This window comes from Petaurus breviceps, unplaced genomic scaffold (assembly GCF_028583685.1).
Source record: "Petaurus breviceps papuanus isolate PSGF00001 unplaced genomic scaffold, PetGlider_PUasm1.0 175, whole genome shotgun sequence".
NCBI lineage: Eukaryota > Metazoa > Chordata > Mammalia > Diprotodontia > Petauridae > Petaurus > Petaurus breviceps.
This window is the reverse complement of record NW_027185764.1, coordinates 23,468,200-23,480,941: the sequence shown is the minus strand read 5'-3', so window position 1 is coordinate 23,480,941 and position 12,742 is coordinate 23,468,200. Positions and strand designations below refer to the sequence as shown.

The following is a 12,742-nucleotide window of genomic DNA, read 5'->3' as shown; positions in this document are numbered from 1 at the left end:
CAAAATTTCATGTGATCCTTATAGCATCTCTGTGAAATGGGCAGTGCAGATAATACTTCTGATTTACAGTAAACAGACTCAAAAAATCAAGTATATCTTGCCCTCAGACTGTTCATTGTGGATCCAGGAATAAAACCAATGTCTTCTGGCTTCTTGAAGTATGTTTATATGTATAGACTAATTAAGCTTGTTTTAGAAATTTATACAAACCCTGCTATAGTTTTGCTTCCATTTTTGCTCATTTCCCATTATTTCATTCAGTGAGCACTCTTAGCTGAAAAAAATCAGTCAACAAGCATTTATTAAGCACCTATTATATGTTAGACCCTGTGCTAAGGAGAAAAAGACCAAATGGAATTGTCCCTGCTTACAAGGAACTCACATTCTTTCAGGGAAGATAATGTGTACACATAAGCCTATGCAATATGAATAGGAAGTTAGTTTGGTATGGGGATGGGGAGGGAAAATCAATAGCTGGGGAGATCAGGAAACTTCTACAGGTGATATTTGTGCTGAGTATGGAAGAAAAATAGAGGGAATTCTAAGAGGGGGAAGTGAGGTGTCCCATTCTAGGTGAATGAGACAGTCTTATATATAGGATGAGTAATGTCATGTATGTAGAACAGCAAGAAGTCCAGTTTAACAGGAGTAGTGAGCAGAGGCCAGGAATGTAGGTTGAAACCAGGTTGTGAAGGCCTGTAAATGGCCCTCTTCCCAATCTGTGACTCTGAAGTTCATAGTCTTGCTAGCCCATCTTCCTTCCAACTCCCAGCCTAGGCTGTTGTATTTCACTCCTTTTTTAAAATTCTCTTCATAGGATTATAAGATTTAGAGCTCATCTAGTTCAAGCCTTTGTTTTAACAAAAGGAAATGGAAGCCTAGAAAGATTAAGTGAACTCCCCTTAGGACACACAAGTAGTAGCAAATGTCAGAACTAGGAAGTACTGGAGGGCATAGTGCTTCCCTCAAGCAGCCCATCTTCTAATGGGGAGATAGTGTGTAAACAGCTATGATCATATAAGATATAATCAGAGTAAGTGGTTGGGGATAGATAGGAAAGACCTTTTGCAGAAAGTAGGATTTGACCTGAGTCTTGAAGGGAACCAGGTAAAGCAGGTGGTGAAAGTGAGGAGAGAGAACTTTGTAGGCATGAGGGACAGCCAGTGAAAAGGCACGCAGCTGGGCTATAGAGTGTCAAATGCAAAGAACTGGAAGAAGGCCAGTGTAGCTAGATTTTAAAGTACATGACAGAGATTAAGGTATAAGAAGACTGGAAAGATGGAAAGGGCTTTAAATGCCAGAGGATTTTATATTTGATCTGAATGAAATAGGAAGGCACTGGATGGAGTTCATTGAGTAGGGGAGTGCCATATCAGACCTCCCTTTATTAAAAGAAAACATCTGGGATGTGAGTGGAGGATAGATAAGAATGGGAAAAGCTGTGAGGTGATGAGAATCTCTATCCTGTGGCAGCTAGCCATATGAGTGGAGAGAGGGGGATATTTATAAGAGATGATGTGAAGGTTCAGAAAGCTCTCTTGGCAAATGTAGCCAGTCTCTGTTCTACCCCTATAAAAATCTTTGAATAGTTTCTTCTGGTTTATGGACATGTAGCTTTTTCTTTTTTAAGTTCTCTGAATTGAGCTACATCTTTCTATAAGAATGTCTTGGATTGTATTCCCATCACTTGTATTCCTGTTTGCTTTTTAGTTTTTATTTTTATTTCTCTTTTGTAGTAAGTTTTCTTAAACTAGCCTTTGCTGAATTAACATTGTTAAAAAAAAAAAACTTTTTTCTCAACAAAAAATTTCATGTAAATATTCCTTTAGAATATTTGAAGTATTTATGATCTCACATCTGTTTTATCTTTATATATATATCTGCACCCTTCTTCCCTATATCAGATTGCTATTTATTTAGTCTACCATTTTAAAGGAGAGATACATTTTGTCATATGTAATATTTTTTAAAAACCACTTGATTTTATTTGGGAAAGGTGTATTAATAGAATATATTAGGTGGGGATATGTACATTCTGAATTACTTTGTGAATATTATTTTACCTATACTGTACATTTGGAATTACAATTAAAACAAATTTATTAGGGGAAAAATGGCATATTCATTTGTTTGATAAATTATAAAACCTTCATTTTCACCCGTTCTTTATCCAAATCAGTTTTTAGACTGAAAATACTTAGTTCAATATAGCCCACTATAAAAATTAAGTCTCTCAGAACAATTTCAGTTCATTTCTCTAGAATTTTCAATACTCTTTCAGTATATTTCAAATGAGTAGTAGAAGTTAGCTCAAAGAAACTAAAGTAACATGTCGCTGTCTCTAAATGGACATCTTAATATAGTTGTTTGCTGCCCTCTGCAGTCAGGTATGGAAGATGGCAGGTTTGTGGGGATTTTTAAAATTCAGATTTCTCTAGGTTATTTGATTTTCATCTAGAATGTGTACCATTAAATGCCCATTTTGATTGGTGTTTAAGTTCAGTATAAAAAGATTTTTTTTTCAAAGTAGAATATGTCATTCTAAAGCCTTTCCAAACCATTCCCTTCCACCCCCTCCTTTTTTTTTAATGAAACAATACAGTTGTGGACCATAGGTATTATATGGAGGGAGTTAATTGTTTCATTTAAATGATAATGAAAATTTGTAACTGGATGACTTCAGTATTTTCCAGGAGCTAAAAATCTGAATAAAGACAGGCAGTTCTGTAATTGAACAAACCAATATGAACCAATTGCTATAATGTGAAATCTATTGAAACAAAAAACTTTATGCTGAATTTACCATTTGAATGCTTTTAAATATAGAATTGTTGCTTTCTGGATCCCATTGGTTACAAAATATGAGCAATCAACTAAATTTATTATTGTAAGTTTAAATGCTGGCAGTGTTCTCATAGCTGACATATAGAATCATCCTTGTATCCTGCCCAAATGTTGAATGTCTTAATTTGACAGAATATCGTGGGGAAAAATTATAGACATTAATAAAGAAGCCTGACCGTGGTTTATTAGTCATTTTTCTCCCTGTTAAGGATTGCCATTACCATCTTAACATAGTTATATAAGTTTAACAAACCTTTACCTTAATATTTTGGGTTTTGGTGACATAGGAAGGAAGAGGAACATTTCTAAAAGATATTATGTGAACACGAACATCCTCTAGTGACATTTTTAAATGACAGCTTCCACCTTGCCATTTCTCCTTCCATCTTTGTAGAAGACAAAATTGTGAAAAATGTTAACTGTTTGGCAAGAGCTATTGTTTATTTTGAGAAGTAGCTAAATACTATACAACATAAATCATCATACCCATATGTTTGTGTTTGGCCTCTTTCTTTGATAGAGCTGATAAGATACCCTTATAGTTAAGGAGTCTGGGTAATCGATTGGATTTTAATATTCCATTGGATATGTAGATATTCTCCTTTTATTTCTTGTTTAGTTTCCAAATAGATTGCTTTTAAGTGTGCTTCTTAACCTATAACCCTGTGGTCATTTGCTTGAATTTGTTTGAATTAATTTAATTTGTATTAATCGACATTTATTGATTTCTGCTTTGTGTAGAGCAGTGTATATGATGGTAGGGTTTTTTTGTTTGTTTGTTTGTTTGTTTTTGTTACTGCCCTTGAGGATATTACTCATTTAAGAAGATAGAGAAAAAGTCATAAACGTGATAAAAGAATTTTAAAAGGCACATAAAATAATATAAATTAGTGTAAAATATATACCTAATTCCTGAGGGAGTGGGACATTTAAGACTTGGTTTCCTTATGAACAAAAATATTGTTTGACTTAAAAATTATTTTCAATGAAAGTTGTAATATATTAGAGTTCTTCAGAGCTTAACTAAAATTTTAAAAGAAAACTTCCATGCCTTTTAGTTAGGATTACTTTTTTTCCTTGATTTTATGCCTCTCTTTTTTTAAGTTAAAATTGAAAAGGTATTTTCATATTTCTTTCCCAGTGAGAAGCTGAGAATATAGTCACCTCCATTTTTAATATGCTAGATCTAGTTATAGATCTTATTTAATCTAATTATAGAAAGCTTAAATTTCTAATCTAATCAAAGTTCAGTAAAAGTTTAAATGTGGGTTTAAAGTCATTATCAAAGCAGCAGACACAGCAATAGAAATGTTCTCCATTGTTCTGATAAATTCCTTTTTTCTTTTAGGTAGTACATTTTGTACCTCCCTGATCACCACTTCCCTTTATATTATTTAACTGAACTTGTAGAAGTCTCAGTGAATTTGGAAAATTTTGTGGTAGCAACATGGGAATGACTTAGTGTCTCAGACTTAAAAATTTATGTAGTTTTAGGTTATACAAAGCTAAATTTTATCACCTTGTTAATACTTTTTTTTATCAGAATTAGTAACTTAGTGAATTTTTTTTAATTCTTGGGGACAGGTAGTTAAAGGAAAATACTTGTCCAAAAAATCATGTCACTTCAAGAGAGGCTAGACTTTTCCATCACATAGCAGGTGCCAGTTAACCTGTTGGAACACCTGAATGAATTGTTATTGATTCTACCTCATTCTTTCCCCTTTCTTCTCCTTCTAAAAATTAGTCAGTGTTAAATAGAGTGGCAAGAACAGTGGGTTGAAATCAAAGGACCTGGATTTGATTCATAATTTTTCTTACGTCCTATGTGACCTAGAGCAAGTTATCTTGCCTCTCTAAGCTACATTTTTCTTATGTGTAAAATGAAGGGGTAATCGATAAAATCCTTTCCAAGGCTTGATCCTGTGATATTATGAATTTGCTCTTTCTGGCTGTTATTATTGTTACAGACCTTCCAGTTTTAGTACATGGCACTTTGATTATCTAAGCATGCTTAGCTGTATTCTTGAGAACACTTTGAGGGAGCTACCATGATACCATTTCTTTTGCTCTATTTTCACATGTGAGTCGTATATGTGTTATAATCTAGTACTTAGAAAATATATATTCAGTCCTTTAAAGACAATCACTGTATGTCTCTACTCTGTGATCACAAGATTCCATTGTCAGGCCTGTACTCATGAAGAAGTCAGTGATTTTTTTACCAGCTGTGTGACCGTAGGCAAGTCATTTAACCTGACTCAGTCTCAATTTCCTTATCTATAAAATGAGGTTAATAATAGCACACCTTACAGCATTATATAAATACTAGCTGTTATTACTGTTATTTTCCATCAAAATATTTATAATAGTACTCCTTGTAGTAGCAAAGCACTGGAAACAAAGCAGATGCACATAGATTGAGGAATTGCCAAACAAGTGGAGGCAGATGAATGTAATGGAATGTTGTTGTGCTGTAAGAAACAGCGAATGTAATGAATATACAGAAGCATGAGAAGACTTACGTGAATTGATGCAAAGTTAAGTAAGCAGAACCAGGAAAACCAAAACAGTTAATGGGGAAAATAGCACCACCAGTATAATGGAAAATGAATATTGTGAAATTATGATAACCAAGCTTGGCCCCAGAGAAGTGTTATGAGAAGGTGCCTTCCTTTCTTCTTTACAGAAATGGTGGGAACTTTAGGTATGGAACACTACTAATAGGTTAAGACTTTTTTTTTTGATACATTGGTTAATTTTTCTGAGCTATTTATTTTTCCATCTCTTTTTTCTTCTTTGTTATAAAGAAAGGTAAAGGAGAAAAAGATATATTGGGAAACACAGGTTATGTGAAAACGAAAGATATCAGTAAAATAAATTTTTATTTTTATGTTTTTGCTTTTTGGAGGGCAATTGAGGTTAAGTGACTTGCCCAAGGTCATATGGCTAGTAAGTGTTAAGTGTCTGAGGCTGAATTTGAACTTGGGTCCTCCTGACTCCAGGGCCAGTGCTGTATTCACTGCTCCACCTAGCTGCCCCCAGTAAAAAATAATTTAATCTGTATATTCCCATTTTCAGTTTTCTCATCTATAAAATAAGGAGTTGGACTAAGTGCAGGTCCAAAATTCTGTATTTCTGTGTTTTCTTAAGTTTGGTTTAAAAGTCAAAGCTATAATGTAAGTAATGCAATAATGCAGATCTATTTTTTTTTTACTGTTGTGCATATACAGTTTCACATGCAGTTGGATGAAGAAGGTGATAATGATAGTTATGTATATTTAAGTTGTGTTTTGTAAGAATCATTATTTCTGACTTAAGACTTGATAAGTTGGAGTGTATTAAGTTCATGTATTTTATAATTGCTAATAACCTTGTTGGTTGATGTTAACCAAGTAATGTGCTTAGTCGCTGATTTCATCTTAAGGATCTCTTGGGCATATTTGGCATTCAGAATATGTTAATTTATTTTTTCCAGGGGGACCTAAAAGCATATTTGTGCAGTGAGCAGGAGCATATTAAAGGAGATTCCCAAATAATGCTGCTACAGAGAATGGCCTGTGAGATTGCTGCTGGACTTGCCATAATGCACAAACATCATTTTGTACATAGGTAAGATCTTCTGATTTGAGGACTGGTTTTATATCACTTTGTTGCATTCTGGGGAATAGTTAACTTTATACAGAGGTTATCTTACCAAAACATATAAGGAAGTAAAGATGTCAGAGTAGAGAATTTCTTAATCTGTAAATATAGTTTGAAGTGAAACTGTATCTCCCTTTCATTGTAAACTGTTCTTCTTGCTAATATTTGACTTAATAGTAAAGCTGGAAGCTCCTGCTATACTCAAGCAGCAAATGCTTGCCATTTTAAAGTTCTTTGACAGACATAATTTCATCACTGTGGTCACTCTGTGTTGATAAGGTAGAAAGCACTTTGCAGCTTCTCATTCTATATAATTTATGTCCAAGTCTTCCCATAAGTCTTCCATAGAAATTCAACCTGGTATGCTGAAGGCATTCTTGTTCTTTAATACATTGACACATATAAGATATCAATTCCCAAGTTCCCTATCTGTTTTCTCTCATTTTTACCTGATTTGTTTCAGAACATGTATGTCCTCAGTAATGCATTGAATATGCCATCTGTGACATACAATCTGTAGACATAAATTACATAATTCTCCTGAGGGTGTAGTATTTTATAATATACAGCCAGATAGCATTACTGGGAGCATGCTTAATGTTGAAATCACCAAAAGTGCTACATAATTTCATAAATGCTGTCCAGTCACATCATTGCTTCTTTCTCAGCTCCAGGCCCAGCTCATTAGCTCATTATCAATCAGCCGTGCTTACCAAGATGCAGGTAGACAGACCAATTGAGTCTCTTTTGTTGGATCTTCATCTAATTCACACCTTCTAACTGTGGATATTTCCCTCAAGGCTTTGTTTCTCCCTCTGTACTTTTTCATTTGGGGATCTCATCAGTTCCCTTGGATTCAGTTACAATCTCTGTGCAAAGATTCTCAGATCCATTTATCCAGCCCTAACCTCTCTACTAACCTGCAGGTCCATATCTTCAAGTGCTTATCGTACATCTCAAACTGGGTGTCCCATAAACATCTTAATTTCATTATGTCTAAAACTGAACTCATTAACTTTCCCCCAAAATGCTCTTTTCTTCCTACCCTCCTTATTACTGTCAAGGATATTATCATTTTCCCCATCACCCAGACTTAGAACCTATTATCCTAAGCCCATCACTATCAGCCCCTCCCCACTTTATTTCTTATTCGTTTCCAAATCCTATAAATATAGATAGATAACCATCTTTCTATCTGTATCTTTCATATATGCTCCCTTCCCTCCTTTCTACATAGTTATTTTCATGTTGTTTTCCCCATTAGACTGTGAGTTCTTTAAGAAAATGGACTGTTTGGGGCCTTTCTTTGTATTCTCAGTGCTTACAACAGTGATTAAACATAGTGGGTGCTTAACAAACGCCTCTTGATTTGACCAGTTCATTAGACTGCCCATTCCTTTACCCATCATAATCTGTTCAATTTAGAGTTCATAACATCATAATCTGTTCAATTTAGAGTTCATAATTTACATTGTAAGTCGCTTAAAAGAAACATGAGATATACATATGTAGAGACATCTCCACTCCAAATGTTTATGCAGACTATTTGTGCCTGACCTGTGAGAGAGTCTTCCAAGCTTATATTGGTCTGGTCAGTCACAGTTAGACACACTGCATTCACCCCAAAATAGTGCTGTTGTCTTCAAATATGAAGGACAACCACCTGTAAGCTCCCAGAACTGCTACATCTTAACATAATATTTCATTCCTAGCCTTCATTGACCAAAAGTCTGGACTTAACATTCCCTAAATTTTAGTCTTGTGTATTGTAGTCAGTGTATTGTTAAAATGCCATGAGGCATTAATCTTTTTAAGAAGATTATACTGTAGTAAATACTCCATATTATTATCTGTACATTAACCACTCATATGTGTTCTGTAGTAGCCTATTAAATATCCAGATTGTTTTACCTGGAAGAACTAAGCTCTTAGGGTTTTGTTCAATCCTGTTATTAATATATTACCAGAATTGTTTCAACTGAGAATACTGAGGTAACTAAGTTACTAAGCTGTCATAAATTGTTAGTATCAAGTGTTATCCAAGTATATAATTGCATACTTAATATTAAGGATCATTTTCCTTAAAAGTATTTCCTGGTGTGTAACTAGAGGTATCTTAACCAGAAAAAAGATAGGAGTTAGTTCATTCTTATTACCAGTGCATATGTCCTTTAGCCAGGGGATTTTAGAAGTTTTCATTATTACATAGATGATTTGGCATTCATTTTGACTTTCTACCTTTTTTATTGTTCTCTTTCGTTTTCCCTCATTTAAGAATAAGGATTCATGTATAATACACAATGCTTTGTAGTTACTAATTTTAAATAAAAACCAATAACAGTTTGATTTTATATGATTTTACTTTTCCAGTTTGAAATCCAATGTCTTAGTTGCTGCCCATTGAGTGTAGAAGTACCTTCTTCATAAGACCTTTTTAGCCTGCTTGCTTTTTAGACTCTTGGATGAGTCTAAATGTAAAATGAAAGATGTTAGGGAAAGGCAATCAGTTTATAAATGAAGTTGGGGGCTGCTTTGCTTTAGGAACATGTGACAGCACAGTCACATCAAATGTACAAAAATATATAAATACTTAATTTTCTTAGATTGAGCATAGATGCTAAGGAAAAAGTGATTTTTGAGGAATTAGTACTACAGATAGACAATTTATTGCCTTTAATTAGTTTGTTTTTTTGTTTTTTGTGTGTGTTTTTGTTTTTTGCTTTTTGGAGGGGGGAACGCAGGGCAATTGAGGTTAAATGACTTGCCTAAGGTCACACCGCTAGTAAGTGTCTGATGTCACATTAGAACTCAGGTCTTCCTGACTCCAGGGCCAACCACTGCGCCACCTAGCCACCCCTTTAGCTAGTTTTTTTTTTAAGTTAAACCTATTTGATAGTTTGAAAATTGTACATGAATAGAACGTGAGTATACGGTGTTATATTGCTTAATATATTTTGGTCCTAACATTATATCTAGCTTTGAGTTTTCAAAATAATGCTAAGAGCAATTAACATTTACACAGCACTTAAAAGACTGACAAAGTGCTTTGCATATATGATTCCGTTTGATCCTCACAACATTCACGTGACAAAGGAACACTTTGTTATTCTCCCCATTATACAGATGAGGCAACTGATCCTCAAAGAGGTTAAATGACTTGGTGTCCCAGGATCACCCATCTGGAAAGCATCAGAGGTAGAATTCAAACCAAGGTCACTTCTGACTTCAAATCTCACTCTCTTAACACTATACCACACTACTTCAGCCTGACCTGAATAGAATGTAGTGAGAAATAAGGCTGTTTGCCTGCCACTTCTATTCTTATAAGCTAGGTAAGTTCTAGCTCCCAAGATTTTTTAAGATTAATACCCTAATTAATGTAAGATAAATCCAACAAGTCTACTATGACCCAAGATGTTCTACCTTAGTCGAGGTTAAGTCTAGAAATTTCGTTTTGTTCAAAACTCCTCTCTTAAGTCAACACCCAAGCCTAGGGTTAGTTAACTGAAAGTATTTCTTCATGACCTGACAGATTCTCTGAATTTGCCCTAGGCAGGTGAAGCATTTTGGCAATTCTCTTGGCTTAATACATTTCCTTCCACTTCTATGTTCTCTCTGGGTATAATAGATTGTGTCACATTTTGACTCAGTAAAATATATGTGTATACTCGTCTGCTAAGGAATAACTTGGAATTGGTGGTCTATGATAGCCCTGAGATTTAAGATTCAAAGCAATTTTTCAGAAAATGAAAGGCCTTTGTATCAATTCTCTGTCCAGTCTCATTCTCAAACACATAGCAGATGACCTCATTCATAGATTACATAGATTACACTCAACTATACATCTTTCCATTAACCTTTGGATTATTATCTTTTTAATTCTCCTGAGGTTGTAGTATTTTATAATATACAGCCAGATAGCATTGGAATGTTAAAGCCATTAGCTCTCTTTCTCCATTCTCTTGAATTCTTAGTCCATATTCACTACCTACACTCACACACTACTCACTCATTCCTAAACACTTGCAGTTGGGTTTACATTCCCCCTCTCTCTGGGATCACCAGTAACCTCCTAATGGCCGAATGCAGTGGTCTTTTTCTCATTCTGCCCTCCCTCCCCTTTCTGCGCCATGTGGTACTATTGATCTCTCTGTTTTGCTTCCATCTCACTGTAGCCTCCTGGTTCTTCTTCTCCTTCCTTACTTATCTTTCCTTGATGATTTCTCTTGAGTCTCTCAACAACAAAATGTGGGTCTCTCCTGAGGCTTTTCTTCAGTCTTCTTTTCTCTTACACTCTCTTCCCTTGGTCATTTAATTCCTCCTTGGCTTCAGCTACCACCTCCATGCACATGATCTGTGTACCTTTTTAGCTCTGACTTTTTCCTCCCAAATGTCAGACCCCATTTTCAGCTGTCTGCTAATCATCTCCACTTTGATATTTTACTTTTACCTCAAAGTTATTGTCCCTAAAACTAAACTGATTATCTTTTCCCTGACCTCTCTGTATTTACCAATGGCATCACAATTCTTTCATTCGCACAGGTACAAAGCTTTAGTCATCTGTCCCTCCTTTTTCTCCTTAGTGTTCTACACCTTCAGTGTTACATCTTCCCTCTCTCAGCTGTTTGTTTCCATAGCAGCTTCTGTCCTTTGTTCTCTTGACTGTATTATTACAGTTGGTCTCCAAGCCTTTTGTTTTCTGTCCCTGTTCCCTCCATTATTCTTTGTTTCAGCAAATATTTCATAAGTATCTGTTGTGTCAAAAGCATTTGCTATGAAGATGAGATAGAGTTAAGACTGGATCCCTGCCCTCCTGAAGTTTACAGTTTAATAGGGAGATTAGTAATACAAATCATTATGATATACAACCTTCCATGCCAAACTGAGCCTCACTTTTTTTATTAAAAATTATTTTATTTTTTAATGAAATTTTATTTTATTTTCAATTCCTAATTCTCTTCTTCCCTCCCTCCCCTTCTTTACCCATTGAGGAGGTAAGAAAAACAAAACCTATTACCCATATGTATAATGTTTTTTTCTTTCAGGGGAGAAGGAAGGGCAATTCGGGTTAAGTGACTTGCCCAAGGTCGCAGAGCTATTAAGTGTGACAAGTGTCTGAGGCTGGATTTGAACTCAGGTCCTCCTGACTCCAGGGCCGGTGCTCTATTCACTGCGCCACCTAGCTGCCCCCAGTATAAATAATCTTGCAAACAAATATCTGCATTCAGTGAGGGTGATAGAGAGAAAATATTCTTCACTCTGCACTGAGTCCATCAGCTCAATCTGGAGGTAGATGGCATGTTTCATCTTGAGTCCTTTGGAATTGTAGTTTGTAATTGATTTGATCTAAGTTACTATGTTTTTCGTAGTTGATTATCTTTACAGTATTGTTATTGCAAAAATCATTCTCTTGCTTCTTGAGCCTAATGTTGTTAACTAACCCTTCCAGAATTCCTAGGTCGTGGGATTCAAAACTGGAAGGACGTTAGGTATCATTTAATAGAATCACTTTTGTTTTACAGATAAGGAAATTGAAGCCTAGAAAAGTCAAGCGATTTCGAAGTCACGAGGATGTTGGATGAGCTCTCAGTTCCTCTGACTGCCAGGGTTCTTTTCCATTTTTCCATAATACTCTTTTTAAGTGCGTGAGAGGTGCAAAGCAAAGTTCTATGAGGAGAGTCGTTACTGACCAAGGACAATTGAAAGGATGGGAAGAATTCAGCAGATGAAAAGGAGGAAATAGCAGGAAACCACACCAGTAAATATGTGGAAATAGAACAGTGGACTTGTTGAGTCTTTTGCATTTCTCCCCAGTCTTGATGCTTTCATACCTACTTCAGGTTCTCATCAATTTTCACTTGTTCTGTTGTTATAACTTAACTCATTTCCCTATAGTCTTTCTCTTCTCCATCTTCAACATAGTTGTCAAGATAATTGTAGGCAGAAATCTAACTAGATAGAACTCTCCTGCTCAGTGTCACTTTCATTTGTTCCCTATTATCTCTAGGATTAAATACAGAATTCTCTACCTGGTATTTAAGACCATCTGCCATCTGACTCCATCTGAGATCTCCAGCCTTATTTCACAATTCTCTCTTTGATGTAGTTTTGGGGGGAGTTTGTTTTTTTGAGGTTTTTGGCCTGTTGGCTGTCCAGATACTCTGCACTCCATTTCCCACCTGTGTGCGTTTGTACAAGTAAACACACATACACACACACACACACACACACACACACACACACACACACACACACA

The 12,742-nt window shown here is 35.4% G+C and overlaps 1 protein-coding gene across 1 annotated transcript in view; it reads left to right on the top strand.

Moving 5' to 3' along the window:
* LMTK2 (lemur tyrosine kinase 2) overlaps positions 1-12,742 on the top strand; it is a 115,563-nt gene that overhangs the window by 67,985 nt on the left and 34,836 nt on the right. Inside the window, exon 7 of the mRNA XM_069084890.1 lies at positions 6,320-6,453. Within this exon, the coding sequence (XP_068940991.1) occupies positions 6,320-6,453 (134 nt within the window). The remainder of the gene's footprint in view (positions 1-6,319; positions 6,454-12,742) is intronic.